Raw genomic sequence first — 27,951 nt, 5'->3', positions numbered from 1 at the left:
CATACGACAATGCAGATGAACCCGGGGACAGCGCCACCCTGAGGAGGTGTCCACCGTGTTCACCTTCTCTGCCCGCAGGGGGCAGTGCTGAGACGCCGTGTCTTCTGACTTCCGGGACAGCAGAAGAAGACTCCATCCACCATGGCGGAACAGGAGCAGCGCTCAGGTAAAGCCCGGCCGGCTGCTCCTCCTCAGCCCTCCTCCAGGTCCGGGTGGGCTCCTGCTCCCTCCTGCTCTCAGTCCGCCGGACGGAAACGAAAGGGTTAATGAAGCTGCGTCCGGGTCAGAAAGCCCAGCGCGCTGCCTGCAGGAGGGCTGCCCCCCCACCTGGCTCCGGGACCGGGCTGTGGACGGCCCGGGGCGTTGTGGGTTTGACACCGCTCCTCGTTAGCTGTTAGCATCCGGGCGGGTTCGGGGGCCCCTGTCAGCTGTTAGCATCCGGGCGGGTTCGGGGGCCCCTGTCAGCTGTTAGCATCCGGACGGGTTCGGGGGCCCCTGTCAGCTGTTAGCATCCGGGCGGGTTCGGGGGCCCCTGTCAGCTGTTAGCATCCGGGTGGGTTCGGGGGCCCCTGTCAGCTGTTAGCATCCGGGCGGGTTCGGGGGCCCCTGTCAGCTGTTAGCATCCGGGTGGGTTCGGGGGCCCCTGTCAGCTGTTAGCATCCGGACGGGTTCGGGGGCCCCTGTCAGCTGTTAGCATCGGGACGGGTTCGGGGGCCCCTGTCAGCTGTTAGCATCCGGGCGGGTTCGGGGGCCCCTGTCAGCTGTTAGCATCCGGACGGGTTCGGGGGCCCCTGTCAGCTGTTAGCATCCGGACGGGTTCGGGGGCCCCTGTCAGCTGTTCGCATCCGGACGGGTTCGGGGGCCCCTGTCAGCTGTTAGCATCCGGACGGGTTCGGGGGCCCCTGTCGTTGTCTGCTCTGACTCCAGGACCTGGTCTGACCAGCGCCGTGGGAGGACAGCTGGACACTGGGACTCTGTCCCGGACAGCGGCGCAGCGCGGACGACCGACGCCCGTTGTCGGGGGGTGTGGGGGGGTACCCCCCCTGGGGGGCCCGGGGGCCCCCAGGAAATGTTTTAGAAAACGGGGTTGTTTTCCTGCATTCTGAGGACAGAATCTTGTGTTCAGTTTCCCTCCAAAAACCCCCTAAAGCCAGCAGCTGGAGCTGAACTCTCTTTATTTCTGTCCTACTTTATGCAGGAATGAATGTGAGATTCAACCATTGAAAACTTCATTCACTCTGAAGATACAGTCAGACTAAATATTACTCAGTGTTTACTGGTAGTTTACTGAGACTAGAAGACATTTGAACTCTGACCACCACCAACACCATTGGTATGTCAGAGTTTAGTTTATTTAATTCAATAACATGATTTTTCATTTCAATCTAAAAAGACATAAAACATGAAGTGAGGTGAAAACACATTTACATCATCGCTGGTTATTCCTGCTGGTCAGAGGGAACAAAAGTCTAAGACTACTAACAAGTATTGATAATATCTTTCATTGACCTTCTGATCGGTCTGTCTCCACCCCCCCTCAGCATTCACCATTTGTTTATTAATGAGGACTTTAACACAAACTCTACTAGAAACACTGGATTATTTTGATTGATGGTCCTCTCCTTGACTTACACCAACTCACAGGTTCAGCTTGTAAAAATAGAATCTTTGTTTCTCATTGGACGAGAGGTCATGACCCCAGTGCATATTTAATGATCGGGAGCGTTCGGGTCACTTCAGCTATTTCCGTCGGCATGCTTCGGCTAAATTCTGTCGGCATGTGGAAATAGCGGCGCTAGCGCCGCTCGCTAGCGGAAATAGCGAGCACCGCTAGCGAGCGACAAAGTTTTAAGTTTTAGCCTTTTTTCCATAAAAATAAGAACTGTGGCTACACAGTCTAGAAACCTGGTAGCCAATCTGGAATTTACTTCGCCTGTGGCGAAGTGGCGAATGGCTAGCGCAAGCCCAGGTTGGTACGGAGGAGAGTTTTGTTGTTGTTGATCCAAATACTGTACTAGTTTATTAAGAACGTTACCAGCACTAACTGGTCCAATCCCGCTTCAGAGCGGTGACGTAATGTCAGTGTTCGTACGTCCGTTCGTTCGTATGTCCGTCCGTTCGTATGTCCGTCCGTTCATTCGTACGTCCGTTCGTTCGTTCGTACGTCCGTCCGTTCGTCCGTCCGTCCACCAAATGTCTTCACAACCGTTCAGATAGAAGGTGAAACTAAAAACATGTGACTCAGGCAGCAACGGGGATGAAATGAGACGATGACCTTGAGAAAACTAGGTCAAGGTCAAATTTCAACTTTTGTACACTCAGGAACCAGATAGGATAGAAAGACCAGGGAGACGGCCAGTGTGAGTAAGACCATAGATCAAAGCCAGAGTTTTGATCAGTGACAGTAGATCAGAGCACTAGCTTTGATCTTTGACCTATGCAAGTAGGTCAGGGTAACATTTTGAATTCAGGGGTGTCGCGGGATGTTGCAGACTTACTTGTTTGACTGTCACTTGTTGCACAACTTGTGATGAAAACTGACATCTGAAACAGTATTTATCCAGCATTCATTCACTGTTCTTTGGTCGGGGGCCCTTTTCCTCCTTTGAGGGTTCTGGACATGAATATAACAACAGGAAGCCAGGGGCCCAGATCCTCTGTTTCATCCAAAGTAACGTTTCACATGTCTATAGTAGTAAAAACAACTGCATGTACTGCATATCTACACTGACATGATCTGTGGTCAGGTTGGTTTTATTGACTGGCATGTAAAGGTTATGAAATCTCCTTCGTCAGGACATCCTCCTGAAGATGCAGCACCAGACGTCACAACCGAAAATTCCTTCATGGTACCCAAGAAAGAAATAAGCATGGTTCCTGACATGGACAAGTGGAAGCGGTCTCAAGTATGTCGCTGATCAGTTTCAAAGCCTCCTGTTTCACTCTGAAAGCCTGATGTTCCTGAAGGTTCTGGCAAAGTTAAGGATTGTGGGGAAGTGGGACCCGTTTTGTCTGTGGTGTCTTCTCCATACTCTGAAGGGATTTTCTTTGATGCAATTCTCACGGCGGTGCAGTGGGTGGCGCTGTCACTGCACAGCGAGGCGGGTCCGGGTTCGAGTCCCGCTCTGTGTGGAGTTTGCATGTTCTCCCCTTGTCTGGGGGGTTCTCTACGGGTTCTCCGGCTTCCTCCCCCCTCAAGAAACATGAGCTTCAGGGTCATTGACTGGTTCCAAATTACCCGTACTTTGTGTGTGTGTGTGTGTGTGTGTGTGTGTGTGTGTGTGTGTGTGTGTGTGTGTGTGTGTGTGTGTGTGTGTGTGTGTGTGTGTGTGTGTGTGTGTGTGTGTGTGTGTGTGTGTGTGTGTGTGTGTGTGTGTGTGTGTGTGTGTGTGTGTGTGTGTGTGTGTGTGGTTAAAATTTGGACTCATCCCAGGATAATCCCTTCACGGTTAAACATGTAGTTGCTGTCTGACTTTTATGTTGATTTATTCCGTTTTGGTTTTCTGATATTAATGCTTGTGACTGTTTTAACACTGTATTAATACTGTTTTAACACTGTTTTAACACTGTTTTAACTGTTTTAACACTGTTTTAACTCTGTTTTAACACTGTTTTAACACTGTTTTAACTGTTTTAACTCTGTTTTAACACTGTTTTAACACTGTTTTAACACTGTTTTAACTGTTTTAACACTGTTTTAACTCTGTTTTAACACTGTTTTAACACTGTTTTAACACTGTTTTAACTGTTTTAACACTGTTTTAACTCTGTTTTAACACTGTTTTAACACTGTTTTAACACTGTTTTAACTGTTTTAACACTGTATTAATACTGTATTGTTTTGATGTTGTCCAACTTTTGAATATATATCATTATCTTTCATACATAACTGAAGCCAATATCATGTTGTTGTTTTTTTGCTGCTGTTTGCACCTGTAGAGAGAAATTACTGAAGCCAATGTCGACACCTTGGCTTCAGTAATTTATCAATAATAATAGTAATTTATCAATAGTAATAGTCATGTGGGTCTTCATGGATTCTTAAATGATTACTATAACCACAGTGCACAATTCAACAACTCCAATTATTGAATTGAAGTAACTTTTCACAGGAAACAGTAACATCAGCACTTTTCAAAATCAAAATTGTAATCTGACCACAAACCAAAGCTCAATACCACAGAAAACATTTACTATACCATGAAAATATATTTAGATTTATGAAGGTTTAAAGGTTTGGAAATTGAGACTCATTGTCCTCATGGCTGTCCTGACAGGCGTATGCTGACTACATGAGTTTCATTCTGACGCTGAATGAAGGCGTGAAGGGGAAGAAGATCACAAGTGAATACAAAGTGTCAGAGGTATGTGTGTTCACGTCTGGAGCCACTGCTGGAGGCTTGGTGAGTGGCAGTTTTGTTTCCAACCATCTGCTGCTGTATCCATCATACACATGGTAGAAATAACTGTCATTATGTGACTATAGTATTTTTGGTGGTTTGTTTTATACATGCGTTGTTTTATATACATATTGTTTATATAATTCAGGTGGCATTGCATGTGTAATGTAAGTTTTAACATAAATGTTTCATTGTACAGGGAAACCCTGTTTCTGCACTGTGCAAATGATAATAAACACTTTGAATCCTTGAATTTATAGCCAGATATAAATGGAACGGTATTAAGACGTGCTAGATTCCTTTTATCCAAGACTGCTGGAAAACTTTTATTGTTCATGACTTTATTTTTCATTGAAGTTTTAGGGGAATCAACCAGAACTTTAAACATAATACTGAACAAACAAATAAAGAACAAATGAAGTGAGATATAAATTCCTTGGTGAGCCAGTACACAGTTTAAACAAGTATTTACTTCAGTCGTTAGGAAGTCCACGTGGACACAGTGTAGGGATCTGTTCTTTACGGAACAACGTGTGTAAATGTAAGAGGGGTGTTGTAGAAATACTAATGTGTTGTGTTTTCATTAAATAATAAATACGATCAGCTCCTCTGTAAGTTAGTATTTTTCAGATTTATAATTTTTAATTTGTTACCTAAACTACAGATGAACCCATCTCTTTTGACCAGGTGTTTATTAAGCAGTAAAAATTAATTATATTATGCTGTCTAAGAACAGGAACAGTAAATAGTTTCAATGAGACCACTTCTGTTGAAAATGATTTCAAACAGTTACTGTAGTAAATATTTAATCATTTGGTGTGACCCTATGCTACATGTCCTCTAACAGTACATTGTGTGCATTTTGTTGATCTTTTTGCGGTCATTGAACCCCTCATGTGGTGATAACATCAGTCTCTCTCTGTGTGACAGACGGTGGAGAAGTTGGTAGATCTTCTAGGGACTCTGGACCGATGGATAGATGAGACTCCCCCCGTCGACCAGCCGTCACGCTTTGGAAACAAGGCTTACAGGACGTGGTTCAGCAAACTAGACCAAGTTAGTACACAGACAGACACCCACACATGAAGGAGGGGCATTTAAAGCCAAAACACTGACCAGTTTACCCCTCCCTGAGAGCCCTGTAGGCACCCAGGCATACATGTCGGATACTGGGCATGTAGACTGAGGATCCTGGTCTCCGAACACTGATCTTCTGTTCAGTGGACGAGGGTCCTGCTGTCCAAGCTGAAGTCAGTATTCTGGTGGACCAGTGAGAGGGTAGTTTCATCTTTATTTATTGAAAGGACTTCCTCACTGGGTTGCAGACAGCACATCTCTTCTGGGGTCATAGTTCGTAGTCTATTCTTAATATCAGGTGTAAACAGCCTGCTGGTGTATTTTCTACCTTCTGGTGGTAGTACACCACTGTCATCAAAACAAGGGAAAGCATGTAGGAAAAAATTGAATGTGTATACTCATCAGTTTTTTGTAAGGTAACGTCTATTTTACAATTTGAAAAGCAATACGCATCCCTTTCACACATACTAGGTATATACTACACACGTACAATATACTGCAGTAGAGAGAGATTGGTAAAGTAAAGCTATACAGTTGTGTTACAGGCAATGGCAAACCCGTCACTAGAGGGCGCTAGTGTGTCGTCCCACCGAAGAATGTCCCCCGAGAATGAGACCTTTTTAGAATTTACTTCAAGTATAACATTATACAGTTAGTAACTAAAATGATTGATCTACATCAAACGTGTTTGTTGAAAGTGTCCTTTATTGTTTCAAGTCCCCGATAAGAGATTTTATTTTACACTCAAAAATCTTTGGCTTTTTACCGTCTCAGTTTCACAAACACGATTCACTTTTAATTCACGGGTTTTGACCCCTGTGTACAATCTCTGTCTTTGGACCGGTAGTCAGTCAGTCAGTCAGTCAGTCAGTCAGTCAGTCAGTCAGTCAGTCAGTCACATGAGCCCGTGTGCATATTGTTATGTTCTTGCCAAAGGGGTGGTATAAGGGTTCCCCTGTATGGTCTATCGATGTCTCCAAAACACACACAGGAAAAAAAACATGATAAAAGTCAGTGACAGTTCACCCGTGGTGTGTAGGGACTGTGAAGGTGTGTGTTTCATTGTCACTTTCTTCAGTTTGCTTATTTTTACCTTTTTAGACACATTGAAACAAAATATTTGTTTTCTGATCATTAATCTGTGGTAGAGATTATGGTCTATCCACATCAACACTATATTATTTTGTCCAGAATCTGTGCATTGGGGCAAATATTTACTAGTTGATCAGTGTTTTATTATTAGTCTTTACCATAAGAAATGCTTTATCACTATTAAATCAATCACTTTTTGGGTAGCAGTGATGCTTCGGCATATCCGACTGGTCATGCGTCGCTCCAGCACATCAACGGTTTTATCTATTTTCTTGTCTTCCGATCTTAACAAAGTTACATTTTAAATACCTTATCGAGGGTAATCCCGCAAGCAATCTAGTAGAAAACAGTAAATAATTCATTTAATTATGAAGTGATGTGTTTTCACAGAGACTGTTCTTGAAAACATGGACCATGAAACTCTTAGGTAACAAATCTGATAGTTCATTAATTGTAAGTGTTTGTCAAGAGTACTATCAGTGGTAGGTTTATGATCTTTTTTTTATTATCATTTAATTATAATAATAGTGGTAGGTATATGGTAATTATTTATTATCATTTAAGAATAATAGAAATCTTTTCTGACTTTGGATTGGGTCAATCCAAGACTAATACATTACTCTCACTTATAACTTTTCCACACTGTGTGTGCGTGTGCGTGTGTGTGTGTGTGTGTGTGTGTGCGTGTGCGTGTGCGTGTGTGTGTGTGTGTGCACCCATGCATACATAGGAAGCAGAAGCGTTGGTGTCAGCGGTGCTGCCCAATGACAGTTGTGCTGCAGCTCCAGAGATTGCTGTGTACCTGAAGGAGTCTGTGGGGAATTCCACCAGGATCGACTATGGAACAGGTAGCAGCCGTTCAGTCATTGATCTATTCTGTACATTCTCGATTATGGATCAAAAAGTGTTGTTGTATCACAGCCCCATCCCAAAGACACCCACATGTTAAGATTCAGCTTTTGTCCCTGCTCCAGCTGCTGGCAGTGGGACATATAATCGTCTACTTCTGTGTTCTGCTACTAGATAATTACTGGCATTGGTCTTGAATTTGGTTAGATGTGTTAAATTAGATCTTTATTATGCTTAATTTTTAATATCGTGAACAGGTGCGAGACAAGCCTTACCACTCACCGACAGGGCAAGAAAAACAGGATCATACCATAAAACACAATAACAGACGTTTAATGTTATGATTCTGTTTTGATATTAAATACTACAAATAGATTTTTAGATATTTTAAAATGACTTTTTTGCCATAGGTACGTGTCAGTGTCCGGACAATTCCTTGAAAACAGCATATGCAAGAGTATTAAATGTCATGGTGGAGAGCACTTCATCTGATGTGACCACGAATGACCCCACATCTCTGCTCTTTTCACACATTAACACATACACAGGTTGAATTTGCCCAATATTTGAAACACAAAGAACATTTTGATGAATTTAGAGTTAAAAACAATGACGCATGTCAGTCAGATGTTCCTGAAGTCTGTTTTAACAGCTTCTAAAGGTTAGATTGGAATCTACACTGATGGCTGGAGCACACAGGCACATTTTTATGTTTTGCATTTTTGCACAAACTAAAGTACGATGCAGACCCGCATTAAAGGAAGTGTGAGAGAAAGGCAATAACAGACTACAGTGATTTCCATCTCAAAAATAAAGTAATTTCAATCGTGTTTTAATGCAAACAAATCCCTGCTGGATAAACAGTCATCCATATACAAAACTCCATTACTATAAAAAAATTTGATACACATTTATTGATGTAACCTCTTAAGAATGTGAACAAAAATAACTAGATCTTAAGATGATTAAGTTACACCTCAAAACTTTAGAAACATATTTTTTGTGACACATATTTGGGCTTTTTTATTGTGGAAAGTAAATCCAGTTGTCATATCAACAGGCGTCAGATGACATATTAAAGAAAATACTATGAACATTTAACCACCTTTGACAATTATTCTGACTTTCATTAACGATCTTGCTGAGCCCATCTGGGTAGTTAGTTTCATTAATATCTGAATTTTACACTCTTAGCAACTTGTCAACTTTTACACTTTTAAAAGGCATGAGAATTTTGAGAGTTTTTTTCAATTAAACAAAAAGTTAGGATTAGGGGTTCACTATGCAGCTGCCTAGAAATTTCATTATTATATCACATTTCATAATGAAATTTCTAGGCAATAAACATTGAAGCAAAAAATAACAAAAAGAACCCAATGCATTGAAGCCAAAACAACCCCCTCTCTGGTTCAAAACAGAAATATTAATGAATAATGTACTTTTTCCTCAAATCTAAAAAGACGCATCGATGTGTGTGTTTGTCCTCTCAGGTCATGAAGCTGCTTTTGCTGCGTTCCTCTGCTGTCTGTGTAAAGTTGGGGCTCTCAGGGTGGACGACCAGCTGGCTATTGTTTTTAAGGTTTTTAACAGGTGAGTGCTCTTAACTCCTTATACGCGTTATCTTTTATTCTGACCTGTTTGCCACAACGCTGCTCCAAAAATTTTTATTTTTGGAAAACAATTGATGGTGGGCCGAATGATATATGTTTGTACAAATGATGTGTGTATCCTTTATTTATTTCTCAGGATCTGATCATTGTGCATTACGTTTCTGTACACATGGTGACTGATAGATAACATTGTACGTCACTGTCCGATAATGAGTTACGATCTGTTTAGACAGTAAGTTACGAGCTATGTTGCATTTAATTTCCTACCGCACTTTCTATTTTTGTTGACTTGTTTTAGAAAAAATTAAGAACAACGCTTCACGGGGTAACATGCTCAGGAGGGATGCCCTCCTGCAGCTCCTCTGGGGGGATCCCGAGGGATTCCCAGGCCAGCTAAGAGACATAGTCCCTACAGCGTGTCCTAGGTCTTCCTCCAGGTCTTCCTCCAGGTCTCCTCCTGGTAGGACATGCCCGGAACACGTCTCTGCTTCGAACTGTGAACAGTGTTGGCTGTGCACCGCTTTCCCCTCCTGAGGCTCCTCCATGGCCTCCACAAACTCCTCCCAGAGTTTTTGCCCCCGTGACTACTGGAGCTGCAGTACGCCTGGCCTGCCTGTACCTGTCAGCTGCCTCCAGAGTCCCACAATTCAAATAGATTTGATAGGACTCCTTCTTCAGCTTGATGGCATCCCTTACTTCCGGTGTCCACCACCGGGTTCGGGGGTTACCTCCGTGACAGGCACCAGAGACCTTGCGACCACAGCTCCGAGAAGCCGCTTCAACAATGTAGGTGGAGAACATGGTCCACTCTGACTCAATGTCCCCAGCCTCCTGTAGGATCTGGGAGAAGCTCTCCCTGAGGTGGGAGTTGAAGACCTCACTGACAGAGGGTTCTGCCAGACGTTCCCAACAGACTCTCAAAACACATCTGGGCCTGCTGAGTCTGTCCAGTCCCCCCTCAGCCAGCGGATCCAACTCACCACCAGGTGGTGATCAGTCGACAGCTCTGCTCCTCTCTTCACCCAAGTGTCCAACACACGCGGTCGGAGGTCTGATGATACGACAACAAGTTGTATCATCGACCCCCAGCCTAGGGTGTCCTGGTGCCATGTGCACTTATGGACATCCCTGTGGCTGAACAAGGTGTTCGTTATGGACAAACTGACTAGCACAGAAGTCCAATAACAGAACACCACTCGTGTTCAGATCGGGGAAGCTGTTCATCCCAATCACCCCCCTCCAGGTCTCACTGTCATTGCCCACGTGAGCGGTGAAGTCCCCAAGGAGAACAATGGAGTCCCGAGTCGGAGCACTATTAAGTACCCCTCCCAGTGACCCCAAGAATGCCGGGTATTCCGCATTGCCATTTGGCCCGTAGGCTGAAACGACAGTGAGACACCTGTCCCCAACCCAAAGGCGCAGGCGGTGAACCCTCTTGTTCACCGGGGTGAACTCCAACATGTGACGACTGAGCTGTGGGGCCACTAGCAAGCCCACACCAGCCCTCCGCCTCTCACCTTGGACAACACCAGAAAAGTGGAGAGTCCAGCTCCTCTCAAGGGTTTTGGTTCCAGAGCCCAAGCTGTGGGTGGAGGTGAGCCTGACTATATCTAGTCGGTACCTCTCAACCTCCCTCACAAGCTCTGGCTCCTTACCCCCCAGCGAGGTGACATTCCATGTCCCTAGAGCTAGACTCTTTGTCTGGGGATTGGGTCGTCGAGCTCCATGCTGACGACTGCCACCCAGTCCACCCTGCACCCTTCCCCTATGGTTTCCTCAGCGGGTGGTGAGTCCACCGGAGGTTGGGCTCACGTCGTCCTTTCGGGCTGAGCCCAGCAGGGCCCCGTGGGCAGAGGCCCGGCCACCAGGCGCTCACATAAGAGCCCCAACCCCGGGCCTGGCTCCAGGGTGGGTTTCTTCTTGCCATAGGGGTTTTTGTGCTGCTCTTCGTCTGGCCCGTCACCCAGGACCTGTTTGCCAAGGGAGACCCTAGCAGGAGCATAAAGCCCCTGACAACATAGATCCTGGGATCATTCGGGTACTCAAACTCCCCCACCACGATGAGGTGGCAGCTCTCCATTACTGTTAGTAGTAGTCACCATATTTGCAATGACATAAAAGAATTAATATTAAGTACAGAAATGTTTCATCAAACAGCTATCATGAAATATGTTTAATTGTAAGTATCATTAAATAGTCTTAATCCTGAAATTGAAAGGATAAACTATTGCAAAAAAATTTGGGTAGTGAAAGAGGAATAGAATTATTTAAAATGTCATTTGTAGCAGCCACTTTGTCTCCACATTTCTAACAAACTGGGTTTTCAGTCATTTATCCTTGTTGAATTTTCAGTTGTCACAAGTCGACCCATGCTGGTGGTTTTATTTTATTTTGGGTGGATGGAGATTGAGACATATATCCTCACGTCTGATGTTTTCTGTGCTCTCTGGCAGACAAGAACTAGTTGAGATTGTCATTGTTTTTACTCAAACCAGAGCAGAGAAAAGGTTTACAGTCTACATGTTATACCATGTTAAACCATGAAACTAACATATCTGTGTAAAGTGTTAATATTGTTAATGCTCTTTATATTTACAACCTCAGAGCTTCTTCAAGGCTTTAAACTGTATTACCTGTACTCATGTTGAGAATCTTTTTTAGCTCATCATGTATTAATTACCTCCACTCTGAATCTTGAATGAAAGTTGTCTTCTGTATAGTCTTATCAATCCACTGTCATTTTGCAGGTATCTCACAGTTATGCGAAAGCTGCAGCGGACCTACAGAATGGAACCAGCTGGAAGCCAAGGTGTATGGGGTTTGGATGATTTCCAGTTCTTGCCCTTCATCTGGGGAAGCTCCCAGTTTGTCGGTAAGAGTCTGGCTCCAGCATCCCAGTAAAAGCTAGCATGACATTGTTGGGGGTGCAGCTCTGGTAACTGCATACAACTGAGTTGCTACAGGAATATGTTTTGTTTTTTTCCAAATGTATTTGTTTCTCCAAAACAGATAGTTTGTAGCATCTATGACAATGTAAGACAACACATGGCCACCAGAGGGCAGTTATAAACACATTCTGTTATAATATCCACACTGTTTTTATACAAGAGTAACCAAAATGGAATGATTATTGTCTTTATACCTTTCAATAAAAGTGGGCAATAATTAGCTGAAAAAGTTAACAAAAGTTTGGATAATTAAAATCTGCACTGAAATAGATGATTTCACTTCTTCAGTCGAGGTTCAGAAGAAGCTAGAAATAGAAGGTGTGATGTTCAATGTTGTTAGTGGGTATGCTCCACAGGTAGGATGTCAGCTGGAGGAGAAGGAGAAATTCTGGCTGGACTTTGATGAAGTGATGCAGAGCATGCCTAGAAGTGAGAGAGTTGTCATTGGAGCAGACTTCAATGGACATGTTGGTGCAGGAAACAGAGGTGATGAGGAGGTGATGGGCAGGTTTGGTATCCAGGAGAGGAACGCAGACGGACAGATGGTAGTTGACTTTGCAAAAAGGATGGAAATGGCTGTAGTGAATACTTTCTTCCAGAAGAGGCAGGAACATAGAGTGACCTATAAGAGTGGAGGTAGGAGCACACAGGTAGACTACATCTGGTGTAGACGGTGTAACCTGAAGGAGATCAGTGACTGTAAAGTAGTGGTAGGTGAGAGTGTAGCCAAACAGCATAGGATGGTGGTGTGTAGGATGACTCTGGTGGTGAAGAAGATGAAGAGGACAAAGGCAGAGCAGAGGACGAAATGGTGGAAGCTGAAAAAGGAAGAGTGTTGCATGACTTTTAGGAAGGAGTTAAGACAGGCTCTGGGTGGTCAGGAGGTGCTTCCAGATGACTGGACAACTACAGCTAATGTGATCAGGGAGACAGGTAGGAGAGTACTTGGTGTGTCATCTGGAAGGAAGGTAGATAAGGAGACTTGGTGGTGGAATGAGGAGGTACAGGAGTGTATACAGAGAAAGAGGTTAGCTAAGAGGAAGTGGGACACTGAGAGGACTGAGGAGAGTGGACAGGAGTACAGGGAGATGCAGCGTAAGGTGAAGGTAGAGGTAGCAAAGGCCAAACAAGAAGCTTATGATGACTTGTATGCTAGGTTGGACAGTAAGGAGGGAGAGACTGATCTATACCGGTTGGCAAGACAGAGAGATAGAGATGGGAAGGATGTGCAGCAGGTTAGGGTGATTAAGGATAGGGATGGAAGTCTATTGACAGGTGCCAGTAGTGTGATGGGAAGATGGAAAGAGTACTTTGAAGAGTTGATGAACGTGGAAAATGAGAGAGAACAAAGACTAGAAGAGGTGACTGTTGTGGACCAGGAAGTAGAAAAGATCAGTCAGGATGAAGTGAGGAGGGCACTGAAGAGGATGAAGAGTGGAAAGGCAGTCGGTCCTGATGATATACCTGTAGAGGTATGGAAGTTTCTAGGAGAGGTGGCAGTAGAGTTTCTGACTGGGTTGTTCAACAGGATCTTAGATAGTGAGAAGATGCCTGAGGAATGGAGGAGAAGTGTGCTGGTGCCCATTTTTAAGAACAAGGGAGATGTGCAGAGTTGTGGCAACTACAGAGGAATAAAGCTGATGATCCATACAATGAAGTTATGGGAGAGAGTAGTGGAAGCTAGACTAAGGGCAGAAGTGAACATTTGTGAGCAGCAGTATGGTTTCATGCCAAAGAAGAGTACTACAGATGCAGTATTTGCTCTGAGGGTGTTGATAGAGAAGTACAGAGAAGGCCAGAGGGAGCTGCATTGTGTTTTTGTAGATCTGGAGAAAGCTGATGACAGGGTGTCCAGAGAGGAACTGTGGTATTGTATGAGGAAGTCTGGAGTGGCAGAGAAGTATGTTAGAGCGGTGCAGGACATGTATGAGGACTGTAAGACAGTGGTGAGGTGTGTGTAGGTGTGACAGAGGAGTTCAAGGTGGAGGTGGGACTGCATCAGGGATCAGCTCTGAGCCCCTTCTTGTTGCTATGGTGATGGACAGGCTGACAGACGAGGTTAGACAGGAATCTCCATGGACTATGATGTTTGCAGATGACATTGTGATCTGCAGTGAGAGCAGGGAACAGGTGGAGGAGAAGCTAGAGAGGTGGAGGTTTGTCCTGGAAAGGAGAGGAATGAAGGTTAGCCGCAGTAAGACAGCGTACATGTGTGTGAATGAGAGGGACCCAAGTGGAAGAGTGAGGTTAGAGGGAGAAGAGATCAAGAAGGTGGAGGATTTGAAGTACTTAGGGTAAACAGTCCAGAGCAATGGAGAGTGTGGAAAAGAGGTGAAGAAGCGTGTCCAGGCAGGATGGAACGGGTGGAGGAAAGTGTCAGGTGTGATGTGTGATAGAAGAGTTTCAGCTAAAATGAAAGGAAAGGTGTACAAAACTGTGGTGAGACCAGCGATGTTGTTTGGTCTAGAGACAGTGTCACTGAAGAAAAGACAGGAGACAGAGCTGGAGGTAGCAGAGATGAAGATGCTGAGGTTCTCTCTGGGAGTGACCAGGATGGATAGGATCAGGAATACCTTCATTGTATTGTAACCTCTATTTTACATACAGATGACCTCTTGCTTTACACTTGTAATCCAACAGGATGCTGCACTACGGTTTTATGCATTCAAGAGCAGTTTAAGAATCATGGTGGTTGTAAACTTAACCACCAGAAAAAAAACTTAACCCTGTCAGTGCCCTTGCCCAACCAAATTTCTCAGTCTCCGTCAAAGTGAGTAAATTAATTTGGGAAACTTAATCAGGAATATATTCATGAGGCTTTTCACCAAAAACGTCATCCTACTGTTGGATTGGTGTCGGGACAAGTTTTACCTGGATGATCCAGGTAAAAATGGTCTTTTTCTACTGGAATGCGACAGCTTTGATGAGGATGGTTATACTAATAGAAGAAGAAAGAATGATATGCTTATAACATGAGTGTGAACAAGTTTAAAGTCCCATTCTACTCAATACTTTAAAACTGAGTCAGCATCGATAACAGTTTTGTCTGCAGGCGTAATCTGGGCCGGCACTGGTTGGCCATAATCATCTCTTCCTCGCCGTGCTCAGACACGGTTTCTTTTGGTCAATGAGAACATTTAATGACCTCCATGTTGATGGTATTTTGCTCTGTTTGCAAACCTTCCAAACTCTCACCTGTTCCACGTTTTTCACTTCAATGTCAGACGCATCCACCAAATTCCACGATTGACTGCTTTTATTAACCACAACCTCAGGATTAGATTAGATTAGATTGGCTTCTCAGTGGGGGCAGATGTTGGATTTGGTAAATACCTCATCTGTATGTGCAAGTCACAGTTTGCTGAAGTGCAAATCAAATTTGGTAGCAACAAAAAGTAAATTACACATGATGGTGACATTTTTTCTTCACGCTTCAGGTAACACAGTGAAACACGTTTTACCGTCGTAGCGCTCTCAGGAGGGGTCGACACCAGGGGGTGGGTAAACAGCAACACCTGCTGGTTTTCATCAGAACTTATCATTTATTCCCTCTCAGATCATCCCACGGTGGAACCTCAGCACTTCGTTGATGAGAAGGTGGTGAACGAGCATCACCAGGACTACATGTTCCTGGACTGCATCAAGTTCATCAATGAGGTGAGAAAAAGAAGTAAATGTCATCGTTTTTGGTCGTGTGTGTGTGTGTGTGTGTGTGTGTGTGTGTGTGTGTGTGTGTGTGTGTGTGTGTGTGTGTGTGTGTGTGTGTGATTTTTGTGTTGTTGGTTTTTTTTTACATACTGTCTGGAACATAATGAGTGACTATATCTACATCATGTATGTTTAAACCGTATTAATGAAACACTGACCCTGACCCCATTTAGTGATGTCCGCCCCAGAACCCTGGTCTGTTTTTAAGGGTCCAACAATCATGGATATTCAATATTGCGTTTCTGGCCTCGTCCCTTCAATGCTGACATTTAAAAAAAAATTTCTAAATTATTAATGATATTTTGTACAGTTGACAATGAGATTTTTTGCAATTCTACATGGGAAATCATTCCAAATGGTAGCAGTATTTCCCAGTGCAGCCATCCAACAATCATTCACTGATCTTCAGAACGTTCCACCTTATTTCTTGTTGACATTGGACGTTTTTGTGTGATTATCAACTAAACTTTGTCAGTTCCATGTTTGTATTTACAGCATAAACAGCATTACAACCTTTTAGGAAATGTGTTTATACACGGTAAATGATACTATTAGAAACAATGTCCACGTCTAATAATTTGTAGTGATAGAACTTTGGTGGACCACAGATGCATTTTGTAATTCAGAAAGGAAGGAAGGAGGACGGGGTGCTGACATGGATTTTGTTGGTAGGAACTAAAAGCTTTTGTTTTTGTTTTTGTAAGAGAAGGGGGGGGTAGGATATTGGTGGAGCAGCTACATCCTTTTCCTCCTTCCCACTGAACGAGCACCACCCCTTCCATCTTCATCTTCCTCCTGCTGCTCAGCTTCACCTTCTTCCACATGAAACACCCCATCCGTTTTATTTTGATACTACGTTCATTCATTCATTTATTCATTCATTCATTTTCCATGGGGAGCTGGAGTCTATCCCAGCTTGTCATAGGGCGTGAGGCGGGGGAAACTCTGGGCGCAACGCCAGAGCACCGCGGAGCCACACACACACACACACACACACACACACACACACACACACATTCACTCCTATAGTCAATTTGGGACCGGCCAATTCACCTGAAGCGCATGTTTCTGGAGGGGGGAGGAAGCCGGAGAACCCGGAGAGAACCCCCCCAGACACGGGGAGAGCATGTAAACTCCACACAGAAGGGGCGTATCCGGGGAACCCGTGGAAATAAAACAAGAATATCAGACTTGGTTTGTTTTCTGTCTTCGCCGTCACAAGAACACAAACCGCTGTGTCCGACCCACACACACCATTATAGATTGAAATGATAGGAGTTATATAGGATATATAGGATTATAGGAATTTAATCAGTAATGACTTATGAGCAATTCAGGTTATGTACAGCCTCTCGGAATCAATTTTGTTTGTAGGTTGAGGACTACAAACAAAATGTGTGTGTGTGTGTGTGTGTGTGTGTGTGTGTGTGTGTGTGTGTGTGTGTGTGTGTGTGTGTGTGTGTGTGTGTGTGTGTGTGTGTGTGTGTGTGTGTGTGTGTGTGTGTGTCCAGTGTCATTAGAACTTCTCCATTTTGGGATCAATAGAAGCTGATCAGATGTGTTGGTGTGTAATAAATGCAGTGTATTGAGACGTGGTGATACTAGTGATCACTGTGTTACGTTAGTTGTCATTTTTCTACATGGAAATAAGTAACCAAACATTTGACAGGCGTGTAGTCTCATCAATAGACCTAAAAATATTTCTCTGGATACAGATGAGACATGTGAGAAACTGTTACAGTACTACACTACATACTATGATTTATTACACAGACACTCCACGATGACTTTTTCCAGACCAGTTGAGTGAAATCAGATTATTTTCTAAAGCACACCAGCGTTTCAGAAACACTGATGTAAAGATGTACGAAAGTAAACCAGCATCGATTCATCAAGAAGATGTGAGATCAGTCCCATCATCCTCATGTTCAGAGGAATGGTGTATATGTAATGTACATGAAGGTAAAAGCATTGGTACTAGAGCGCAGTAGCTGACCAGTGGGTGTTTTAACCTCATGTTCATGTTTTAATCCACACACAGGGCTCTAGTGTGTGTGTGTGTGTGTGTGTGTGTGTGTGTGTGTGTGTGTGTGTGTGTGTGTGTGTGTGTGTGTGTGTGTGTGTGTGTGTGTGTGTGTGTGTGTGTGTGTGTGTGTGTGTGTGTGTGTGTGTGTGTGTGTGTGTGTGTGTGTGTGTGTGTGTGTGTGTGTGTGTGTGTGTGTGTGTGTGTGTATGGTCTCAGCCATGACTCACTTCCTTCCCCACATGCTGCTGTGACTCACTCCTTCCTCCAGGGAATATGGTCTGTCTCCACCCACCCTGTCTCCGCCTCCTCCCGGCCCATCCCCCCCCTGCATTCTCATGCAAGGCCCTGGAAAGTGCCTGGAGTACTTAGGAAGGGGAGGTGGTGGAAAAAGGGACGGGGTTAGATGGATGCCCCCAGGGTCTGGGCTTTGGTTCACCTCCCCCCTGGGAGAAAAAAAATACACACACACATATATGTATGTGTGTGTGTGTGTGTGTGTGTGTGTGTGTGTGTGTGTGTGTGTGTGTGTGTGTGTGTGTGTGTGTGTGTGTGTGTGTGTGTGTGTGTGTGTGTGTGTGTGTGTTTGATGTAGACATTTGTTTTAAAGTGATGGATCTAGTTGTCTGGATTTTAAGATCCGTAATGTTATTTAGGGAAATGCCGGAACAAAAACCAGCCCTTTGTTCTGCATGTATTTTTATTTCATTCACTACAATGCTGATGTAATCAGATCCCAATATAATCAGAAACCTTTTTCCATATTTTCAGCTGTTGTTTTTAATATTATTTTAGTCAAACACTCTTTTCTGTTTTTTTTTAAGCTTCATTCTTTGCCTATCATCATCAGGACAAACCTCATGTTCAAAGTAAACCACAAAACTAGAGTACAAAGACAAAAATGCACTGCTACTGGAAAAACCCAACTTCAAAATTTAACTTAAGTCTATTAACTCTTACCTCTGGTGAATGTGAGCACGCTGACATTATAATTGCCATATTTCTCATGCCACACACCGTCATAGTGTTGCTACATGAGTGGGCAAATGTGACTCTGAAATCAAGGGCAACACAGTTGCACTTTACAAATATCTATAACTGTTAAGTAACAGCAAAAACACAAAGACAATGTTAGACTGTCCAGTTTTTGTTAGTGCTTCATATTCACACTGAAGTTTAAACTTCCAAAAAACTGTTTCTGCTTCACTGATGTGACTGGAATGATTTATCAAATAGGGAAAGACTGCCTTATGTGTAGGTGGCTCAAATTATAAGCGTTAACAACGGAGCACCTATAATATGTGCTCCATTTTATTGAAATGCTCACCCCAGACATTAAATCAACATTGAAGAAACATCAATTTTTCCTTTTTTTTTTATTTCAGCAGACAAACGGATTAAAAAGGTACCATTCAGTCATTTAAACACTGTGCTGCAATACATTTCACGACAGAGATTAATTGCTATTGATGGAGGATAATTGTATTAATCAGGATTTGTATTTTTTAGAATTTATAGAAACACAATTGGTCGATATATTTTAACGAATTTGAATTATTTCCTTGTCGTCTTCCAAATAAATTAGCAGTGAGTGAAAACAAGTGCCAGTTTTGAATTCTCCTTTGAATCTTTGTCAAGTACTGTATTGTTACTGTGTGACTGAGGACTCTGGAGGCAGCTGACAGGTACAGCAGGCCAGGTGTCCTGTAGCTCCAGTAGTCACGGAGGCAAAAACTCGGGTCTGGGAGGAGTTCATGGAGGCCATGAAGGAAGACTATCTGTCAGCCTCAAAGAAATTCTGGCAAACCATTCAGCGCCTCAGGAGGGGGAAGCGGTGCAGCCAACACTGTTAACAGTAGAGGAGGAGAGCTGCTGACCTCGACTGGGGATGTTGTCGGGAGGTGGAAAGAACACTTTGAAGATCTCCCCAATCCCACTGCCATGTCTGACACAGAGGAAGCAGAGGCTGAGGTCTCAGAGGTGGACTCGTCCATCACCAGTGCTGAAGTCACCGAGGTGGTCACCAAACTCCTGGGATGCAAAGCACCGGGGGTGGATGGGATTCACCCTGAGTACCTCAAGTCTCTGGATGTGGAGGGACTGTCATGGTTGACACGTCTCTAACATCACATGGCAGTCAGGGACAGTACCTCTGGATTGGCAGACCGGGGCAGTGGTCCCTCTTTTCAAAAAGGGGGACCAGAGGGTGTGTTCCAACTATAGGGGGGGTCACACTCCTCAGCCTCCTGAGGAAAGTCTATCCCAGGGTACTGGAGAGGAGGATTAGACCGATAGTCGAACTGGATTCAGGAGGAACGATGTGGTTTTGGTCCCGGTCGTGGAACACTGGACCAGCTCTACACTCTCCATCGAGTCCTCAAGGGTTCATGGGAGTTTACCCAACCAGTCCACATGTGTTTTGTGGATCTGGAGAAGGCATTCGACCGCATCCCTCGTGTTTTCTTGAGGGGAGTGCTTCAGGAGTATGGGGTCCGGGGCCCTTTGCTGAGGGCTGTCCGGTCCCTGTATGACCGAAGCCAGAGCTTGGTTCACATCACCGGCAGTAAGTCAGACCTGTTCCAGGTGCATGTTGGACTCCAGCAGGGCTGCCCTCTATCACCGGTTCTGTTCATAATCTTTATGGACAGGATTTCTAGGTGCAGCCAGGATCCGGAGGGAGGTCCGGTTTAGGGACCAAAGGATTTCATCTCTGCTTTTTGCAGACGATGTTGTCCTGTTGGCGTCATCAAACCTGGACCTTCAGCTGCACTGATGACGGTTTGGAGCTGAGTGACGTGAGTGGGATGAGGATCAGCATCTCTAAATCTGAGGCCAGGGTTCTGGACAGGAAAAGGGTGGTGTGCCCCCTTCAGGTCGGTTGTTGGAGTCTTGTTGACCAGTGAGGGAAGGATGGAACGTGAGACTGACAGACGGATCGGTGCAGCTTCTGCAGTGATGCAGTGGCTGTAGGTCTGTGGTGGTGAAGAAGGAGCTGAGTCACAAGACGAAGCTCTGGATTTACTGGTCAATCTACGTTCCTACTCTCACCTATGGTCAGGAGCGTTGGGTCATGACAGAAAGGACAAGATCCCGGATACAAGCGGCTGAAATGAGTTTCCTCCGCAGAGTGGGGGGGCGCACCCTTAGAGATAGGGTGAGGAGCTCAGTCACCAGGGAGGAGCTCGGAGTAGAGCCGCTGCTTCTCCGCCTCAAGCGGAGCCAGCTGAGGTGGCTCGGGCCTCCTGGACACCTCCCTGAGGTGGTGTTCGGGGCATGTCCTACTGGGAGGAGACCTCAAGGAAGACCTAGGACACGCTGGAGGGACTATGTCTCTCGGCTGGCCTGGGAACGCCTCAGGCTCCCCCCGGAGGAGCTGGAGGAGGTGTCTGGGGAGAGGGAAGTATGGGCATCCCTGCTGAGACTGTTACCCCCGCTACCTGGCCCCAGATAAGCGGGTGAAGATGGATGGATGGACTGTGTGGCTGATTTACCCTTCATCTTTGTCACTTTTTCTCTCCTCCATAGATGAAGACGGGTTCGTTTGCAGAACACTCCAACCAGCTGTGGAACATCACTGCAGTTCCCTCTTGGTCCAAAGTCAACCAGGGCCTGATCAGAATGTACAAGGCTGAGGTATGTGTGCTTCATTTCATCAAGTTGTACTGTTCGGTATAGTTCACCAATGGTTTGTCAGTCTGAGGAACAGCTGGGTATCTGAGTAAACCATGAATGTATAATTTAATGGCTGTACTTGATTCAGAACTGAAACGAGCACAAACATTTAACTGTAGGCCATGAGTGACTATTAAGACATAAAGTAAATATTTCATCCTCATGATGATGGTAGAAAAAAAAATCAGCGGATAAAAGATCAGTAGAGTTGTTAGGATCCACCTTCTTGGTGTCATGCATGTTTGTACTTTATTCTATTTTAATCAGGTCTGTATCATCTGTCTTGAGATGGTAAGGTCTTTTGGGCAATCAGCAAGTTTTGAAGTTGTGTATTATTTGACTGAAATGCCTTGAAAATTAGAGGAGATACCAACTACCCTCCAGTCTGATGATGAATCTCAGCTTTACTACTTCATATTCTGTAGGTACAGTTCAACGGTGAGGCAGATTCTGAAACAAGAATCCATAAAATCACATTGTATGACTTTTAAATAATTATTACATTTGGTCACTCACAGTTGAAGAGTGCTTGTGATAAAAAAATTGACTTCTACATGCTTATAAATGGAAAAACCTGCAAAATTGGCAGTTCTACAGATACAGCGGTACCTCTACTTAGGAAATTAATCGGTTCTGGAAGACATTTCGTAAGTAGAGACACGTTTTCCATGCAAATGCCCTAATCCGTTCCAAGCCCCCCAAAGTTCCGACATAAATGTTTTATAAAGCATAAAAATGCATCAAAACATGTAACAAATACATGTTACGATTAGATTATTACACAATAAATGAGAGTTGTGTATAACGTAAAAAACAAAGAATAGAGTAAAGAATAATAATGACGGTCATTTACCTTTTAACTGCTGTCCTCATTGTTTTTTGCCCTCTTTGGTTCATGCCCTCTTGCCCCCCCATGAACAACAGAGTGAATTCCAGTCCTCCTTCTGAACTTCTCCAACCACCCACGCGACGCCTTAAACTCCTTAAACTTCCTTTAGTTTTAATAACGTGGTGATTGTAGATGCATTACGGCCATATTCTTTGGTGAGATCAACCAAACGCATCCCTTTTTCAAGCTTTTCTATCATCTCTGGCTTTGCTTGTACGGACAAAAAAACTCTTTTCTTCATCTTTTCTTTTCCTCTTTTCTCCGTCACTTTCTTGGGGTCCATAGTGAATACTTTAAAAGTTAATATATTTACGTAAAACTATCAGAACACCTCATGGGTCGAGGGCTGAATGACGAGGACGCTGCATAGACACCTATCTAGCTCCACACAGAGGTCCCTCTTAGCCAATGGGATGCCAGGATGCTAGGTAATAGCCAATGACAGAGCAGCTATAAGAATGTTGCGTTCAGGAACCTGTGGGAGCTGCGAGTATCAGCCCATACTGTATTTTTACCTTTAGTAACTCTAAATTTCTTCCGTCACTAGAGACAATATTTTCCCGTTGAGGCGTTTTGTGAGTAGAACATGTGGTACGTAGAGACATTCGTTAGTAGAGGTACCACTGTACTTGTTCTCCCCACTATACACAATTCCAGTGTGTATAGTGACTTAGGTTTCTGCACTTTCACATCATAGTAATATAAGTACAGAACAGCGATCTCTTTGTGATGCAGCAGCACAGAATGTTCTCCTGTATCTTGCTTTCTGTATCTTGTATATTTTGGTAACAGTTTCTCCATGAAAGCCTGGAACACCTTGTTACAAACCTTTTTGGGTAACAAAGATAAAACTGTGTAAACACAATTTCTCATCAATCCTTTGTGTTTTCTACTCAAACCATGTTTCTGTGAAATCAGATTAGTTGTGGAAGGCGAGTGGGACCGGTCCTGCATGACTAGAACGTCTGAACAGAGCAGTTTGTTGGCTGGTCCCGAGGCAGGAAAGGGTTAAAGTAGAATGGAGAGAATGGAAGTGTGTGTGTGTGTGTGTGTGTGTGTGTGTGTGTGTGTGTGTGTGTGTGTGTGTGTGTGTGTGTGTGTGTGTGTGTGTGTGTGTGTGTGTGTGTGTGTGTGCGCACAGGGGTGTGGGGGTGGTTTTGGAGGGAAGTCTAAACTGGTTCTCCCCGCCTCCATGCCCACATCCTGTGTTTCTAGAGCAGCCTGTGAGTCTTCCCAGAGTGCTGAGGGGCCAAGCTGTCTGCCTCTCCCTCCCCCCTCCTTCACATTCCCTTCATTAAACTCTCCCTCTCTCCCGATCTTCCTCCAAGCCTGGATCCGTCATCATCAGACTTGCATTCCTCTCTCCCTTTCTTGGCCCCACACTGCGTTTGGAGCGAGGGCTTTGGTAGAACTAGAGTCCAATCCACCATTTTCTGTGTGAGAGCAGGGAATTCTGGGTCCACACTGACTCCAGTTTGGAGCGTAAACTGAATGAGTGACGAGACAAATGGCTCAGGGACGCCCCCCATGTGTAAATGGAATACGAGCCACTGGGCAGAATCCTTTGTAGAGTTTGTTGTAGATCCTTAATCGCTCATAAATGTATATTTTTCTTCTTCGGACAGCTCATGGGTTCATTTCATCGTACGGTGAAAAAATGTTGACTTGCACAGACTTGAAATTGACTTGAGAAGGATAATTCATCACGTGTGATTTATCCACGGCAGCACTGAGCTTCTTGTCTCGACACGTTCATTTACATACTTGAGGGAAATAATTAAAATTCAGGTTTCCTGGAAGGACATGAAATGTTATTCAGCTTAATAACTGTTTTGGAGCCACATTGGAGCTCCATAGGGAGAAAAATGTTGATTCAGCCTTATTATCTTCGTAGGCTACTGTTCTTTTTTAATTTAAATATAATGTAGTATAAACACAACTTAAAATATATTGTGATCAATGACCTTTAATGATATGAAGCGTTTTCATGAAATAAATATCGCGGCCGAGATGTTGGAGGCTACGTGAGAGTCTCTGTAGAGACAGACTCCGTTCCACAGCCCTCCTTCCAGCTGGGCCTCCCAGCCCCCACTGCAGACACCCAAAAGCCCCACCCCTGCTCCCCTAAACTGAGTCCTTGTCCTTTCACACAAAGGGCATAATTTGAGCTGCTCCACAGCTATTTTGGACAAAGTGAAATATCAGTTGCTAGAGTCAATAACAACACCTTAAGTCAGTGTTAACTGTGACCTGTTCCACACTGACGGGGGGGGGGGGGTGTCTGATTCTCATTCCTTCTGATTTACAGTTGTAAAATTTAAAGGGTCAGAAGAATGAGGCTTCCTATAGAAATTCACTATTGATTTCTTTTGTTTTGGAGGAAACACTGGGAGTGACTGCTGTTGATGGCTTCAACACTACCAGACTACAGAAGTCTGATTTTACAATTCCTTGAGTTTGGACTCCAACAATTTTCCTCAGATTACCATTGCTGAGATGATGAGGACGGCATTCTGTCAGATCCCAATGCACCCCTTCAATGCGTAGCTGAACACATGGGCGTCATTCACACAACCGGCTTTTCAATGAATCAGTTCCTTAATTGCAAAACAGAAACAAATAACTCGAAGACATCCAACATTCATTTCCCATTATGGTAGTCTTAAGAATATGGGATAAGATGGTATGAAATAATTTCACAAAAATGTTAACATGGACAAAACAAACACTTAGAAAGAAAATCATTGTTGCCATATAGTTATTCCTAAATTGGGTTAGTTTAGGACAGGCTAAGTAATTAAATGGAAATAAACTGTAAAGGTTTATGCTGTCGGAGCATCAGAACTCTTTGTAAGTCTGAAATAAATGAATATAATCACGTTCTCAATATATCTTCCAGAATTAATAATAAAAATGAAAACCTTGTCAGTACTAGTGGTGAACACCACCAAACTACCAAAACTGACACAAAAGACTCAGTAGTGAGTGGTCCCTCCATTCTGAATGATCAGTACCAGGGCTTCCAGGACATCTTCATCGTGAAGATGAAGGAAGAAGTCCATCAGGTGGTCAAAGACTGTCCTATTGAAAGACATTATAAGATAACACCTCAGGTTAGAGCCCAGATAAATACCACTCAGAGTTCTGGTAGAAGACACATCTATACGTCAGCTATTCAGACGAGACACCTTGAAACTCAGGCCTTTTGGTCCCTTCTTCTCCTTTTCGGCTTTTCCCTTCAGGGGTCGCCACAGCCAATCAGTGTCCTCCATCTAACCCTGTCTTCTCATCCTCTTCTCTCACACCAACTACCTTCATGTCTTCCCTCATTACATCCATAAACCTCCTCTTTGGTCTTCCTCTAGGCCTCCTGCCTGGCAGTTCAGAACTCAGCATCCTTCTACCAATATATTCACTATCTCTCCTCTGGACATGTCCAAACCATCTCAGTCTGGCCTCTCTGACTTTATCTCCAGAACCTCTAACATGTGCTGTCCCTCTGATGTACTCATTCCTGATCCTATCCATCCTGGTCACTCCCAGAGAGAACCTCAGCATCTTCATCTCTGCTACCTCCAGCTCTGTCTCCTGTCTTTTTCTCAGGGACACTGTCTCTAGACCAAACAACATCGCTGGTCTCACCACAGTTTTGTACACCTTTATGACCAGGCCTTTATGGTCTGATTAAAAAACCCCAGAAAGGAAGATCAAGAAGGAGAGGAGATTTGTTTGGACCGTGACAAACAAGGAATAGACATTAGTTGTAGTTTAGTTTTTCCACCTTACCCGTGGAAATCTGCTTTGGTCTGATGACATCTGAGATCTTTGAAGCATGGGGGAGGTGTGATGGTGTTGGGGTGCTTTGCTGACGACAATGTTGGGGCTCTGTTGAAAAGTGAAGGCATTTTGAACTTGTATGGTTCTCACACACCATCCTATTAGGTTTGCATTTCGTTGGACCATCATTTATTTTTCAACATGACACCCCAAACACACCCCCAGGCTGTTTGACCAAAAAATTCCATGTGTTCAATCATAGTTTTGATGCCTTCAGAGAATCTAAAATGTTAACAGTCATGAAAAAATGAAGAAAACCATTAAATGAGAGGGTGTGTCCAAACTTTTGACTCCTAGTGCATTTATGAATATTTTCATACATCACACACAAGAATCACGGCGATCACACACTGAAGTATGTAGAGAAACATTTACACAACCCAACAAAAGCATACAGAAACAAGTGGAAACTTAACCCTCTGGCTGAATTCACTCACAGAGGATGTATATTTTGTGTAGAAAGACTGAAACATGTTTTGATGCAGCGTAGTGAGTCGATCGCTCAGGAGGGGGTGTCATATCTTCACAACATTTTGTGTGAATCCATGACTCTGATATTTAAAATAAAACAGTGTAAATTAGTTGTGATGTTGGCAGCAGTGATGTTCAAACAAAGGCAGAGGGACGAGCGTTTATTTGCCCTGTAGAGTGATTTCTGTGTAAAAAGCATCTTTTAGAGGATCTTTCAAGCTTCTAATTTGAAGCACACTGAGATATTTGTTGTCCTGACTGTTTGATGCCGTTCTTATCGTGTCAGTAAAACAGACTTGTACCTTTTCCCTTTCCATTTTCCACAGTGTTTGGAGAAGTTTCCTGTCATCCAACACTTCAAATTTGGCAGCTTATTGTCCATCCAGCCCACAAAGCCTTGAAGGTCCTGCTCTGCCCAGAAGACAACCCCCCAACACTTCTTCTCTTCTGACGACCTCATAGAAAAGACCTATTCGACACATTTCCTCCTGTACATGCATGTAATGAAAGTTTCTCCATCCATAATGTTGATATAGAACCTGTTGTGGAGGAACTGTCTTTGTATTTATACATTTGACTCCATCTGATGGACGGAGACACTTGATGCTCATTGAAGGATGATGCTTGCATTCATTCTGTGAGCCGTCTGCCCAGGTGGTTTATCTCATAAGGTCAAATATTCTGTTCCAGATGGACAAAGGATTAAATATTCCACTTCATGCCAAAATGTAAATACTTTAAAAACAGCCTAGTACACAGAAATACACATAAGATCTTTGGAGCTTCGTTACGGTTCATTCAAAATGGAAATTAAACTTATTTTTCCTGGTAAATTTCTCACGTGACTTCAGGTTCTTTCTTGTCTTCTGTCCATCACCATCAATAGTCTACACGAACATTCATCACTGTCCCACAGCTCAGCCAGAATGTTGTTATCTACTTGTCCCTGCTCAGTGGGACAGTGAGTCTGTGTCACAGCGTTCTTCTAAACAAGTGGAGCTCATTTATTGATTCCAAAAGATCTTCTTTGTGCCCTGAAGCTAAAACACAGCAGCATCTGGACAAAAAGTGTTTCCATGCAGTCCTCTAGGAGGAAGATGGACATCAGCGCCAACTCATCATCTTCACACACTTTGGGTAGTTTACCTACTAGTCTACCTGCTACTTTACCTACTAGTCTACCTACTAGTCTACCTACTACTTTACCTACTAGTCTACCTACTACTTTACCTACTAGTCTACCTACTAGTTTACCTACTAGTCTACCTGCTACTTTACCTACTAGTCTACCTACTACTTTACCTACTAGTCTACCTACTAGTCTACCTGCTACTTTACCTACTAGTCTACCTACTAGTCTACCTACTACTTTACC

At 43.9% G+C, this 27,951-nt stretch overlaps 1 protein-coding gene across 2 annotated transcripts; it reads left to right on the top strand.

The window, feature by feature from the left end:
• The first annotated feature begins 118 nt into the window (after positions 1 to 118).
• Positions 119 to 27,413, top strand: ptpa (protein phosphatase 2 phosphatase activator). Of its 2 annotated transcripts, XM_068335385.1 has the most exons (10): positions 119 to 166; positions 2,797 to 2,906; positions 4,278 to 4,364; positions 5,331 to 5,456; positions 7,300 to 7,417; positions 8,909 to 9,008; positions 11,776 to 11,900; positions 15,533 to 15,633; positions 21,233 to 21,340; positions 26,903 to 27,413. In XM_068335385.1, the coding sequence occupies exons 1-10, from the start codon at positions 142 to 144 to the stop codon at positions 26,975 to 26,977; spliced, it is 975 nt and encodes a 324-aa protein (XP_068191486.1). In that variant the 5' UTR covers positions 119 to 141; the 3' UTR covers positions 26,978 to 27,413. The 2 variants fall into 2 exon arrangements, with proteins under 2 accessions (XP_068191486.1, XP_068191485.1); XM_068335384.1 differs by lacking the exon at positions 119 to 166 and having other exon boundaries at positions 2,207 to 2,906.
• The last annotated feature ends 538 nt before the right edge of the window (positions 27,414 to 27,951 follow it).

Source organism: Antennarius striatus, chromosome 15 (genome assembly GCF_040054535.1).
Source record: "Antennarius striatus isolate MH-2024 chromosome 15, ASM4005453v1, whole genome shotgun sequence".
NCBI classification, from domain to species: domain Eukaryota; kingdom Metazoa; phylum Chordata; class Actinopteri; order Lophiiformes; family Antennariidae; genus Antennarius; species Antennarius striatus.
Note: the sequence above shows the minus strand (reverse complement) of the source record. Positions and strands in the feature narration are given on the sequence as shown.

Bases quoted from the DNA above. Each gene is read 5' to 3' on its own strand.
- ptpa (XM_068335384.1), top strand. From the start codon at position 2,733: ATGATCTGTGGTCAGGTTGGTTTTATTGACTGGCATGTAAAGGTTATG. The intron at 2,907-4,277 runs GTATGTCGCTGA...CTGTCCTGACAG, and splicing joins ACAAGTGGAAGCGGTCTCAA to GCGTATGCTGACTACATGAG. The intron at 7,418-8,908 runs GTAGCAGCCGTT...TTGTCCTCTCAG, and splicing joins CAGGATCGACTATGGAACAG to GTCATGAAGCTGCTTTTGCT.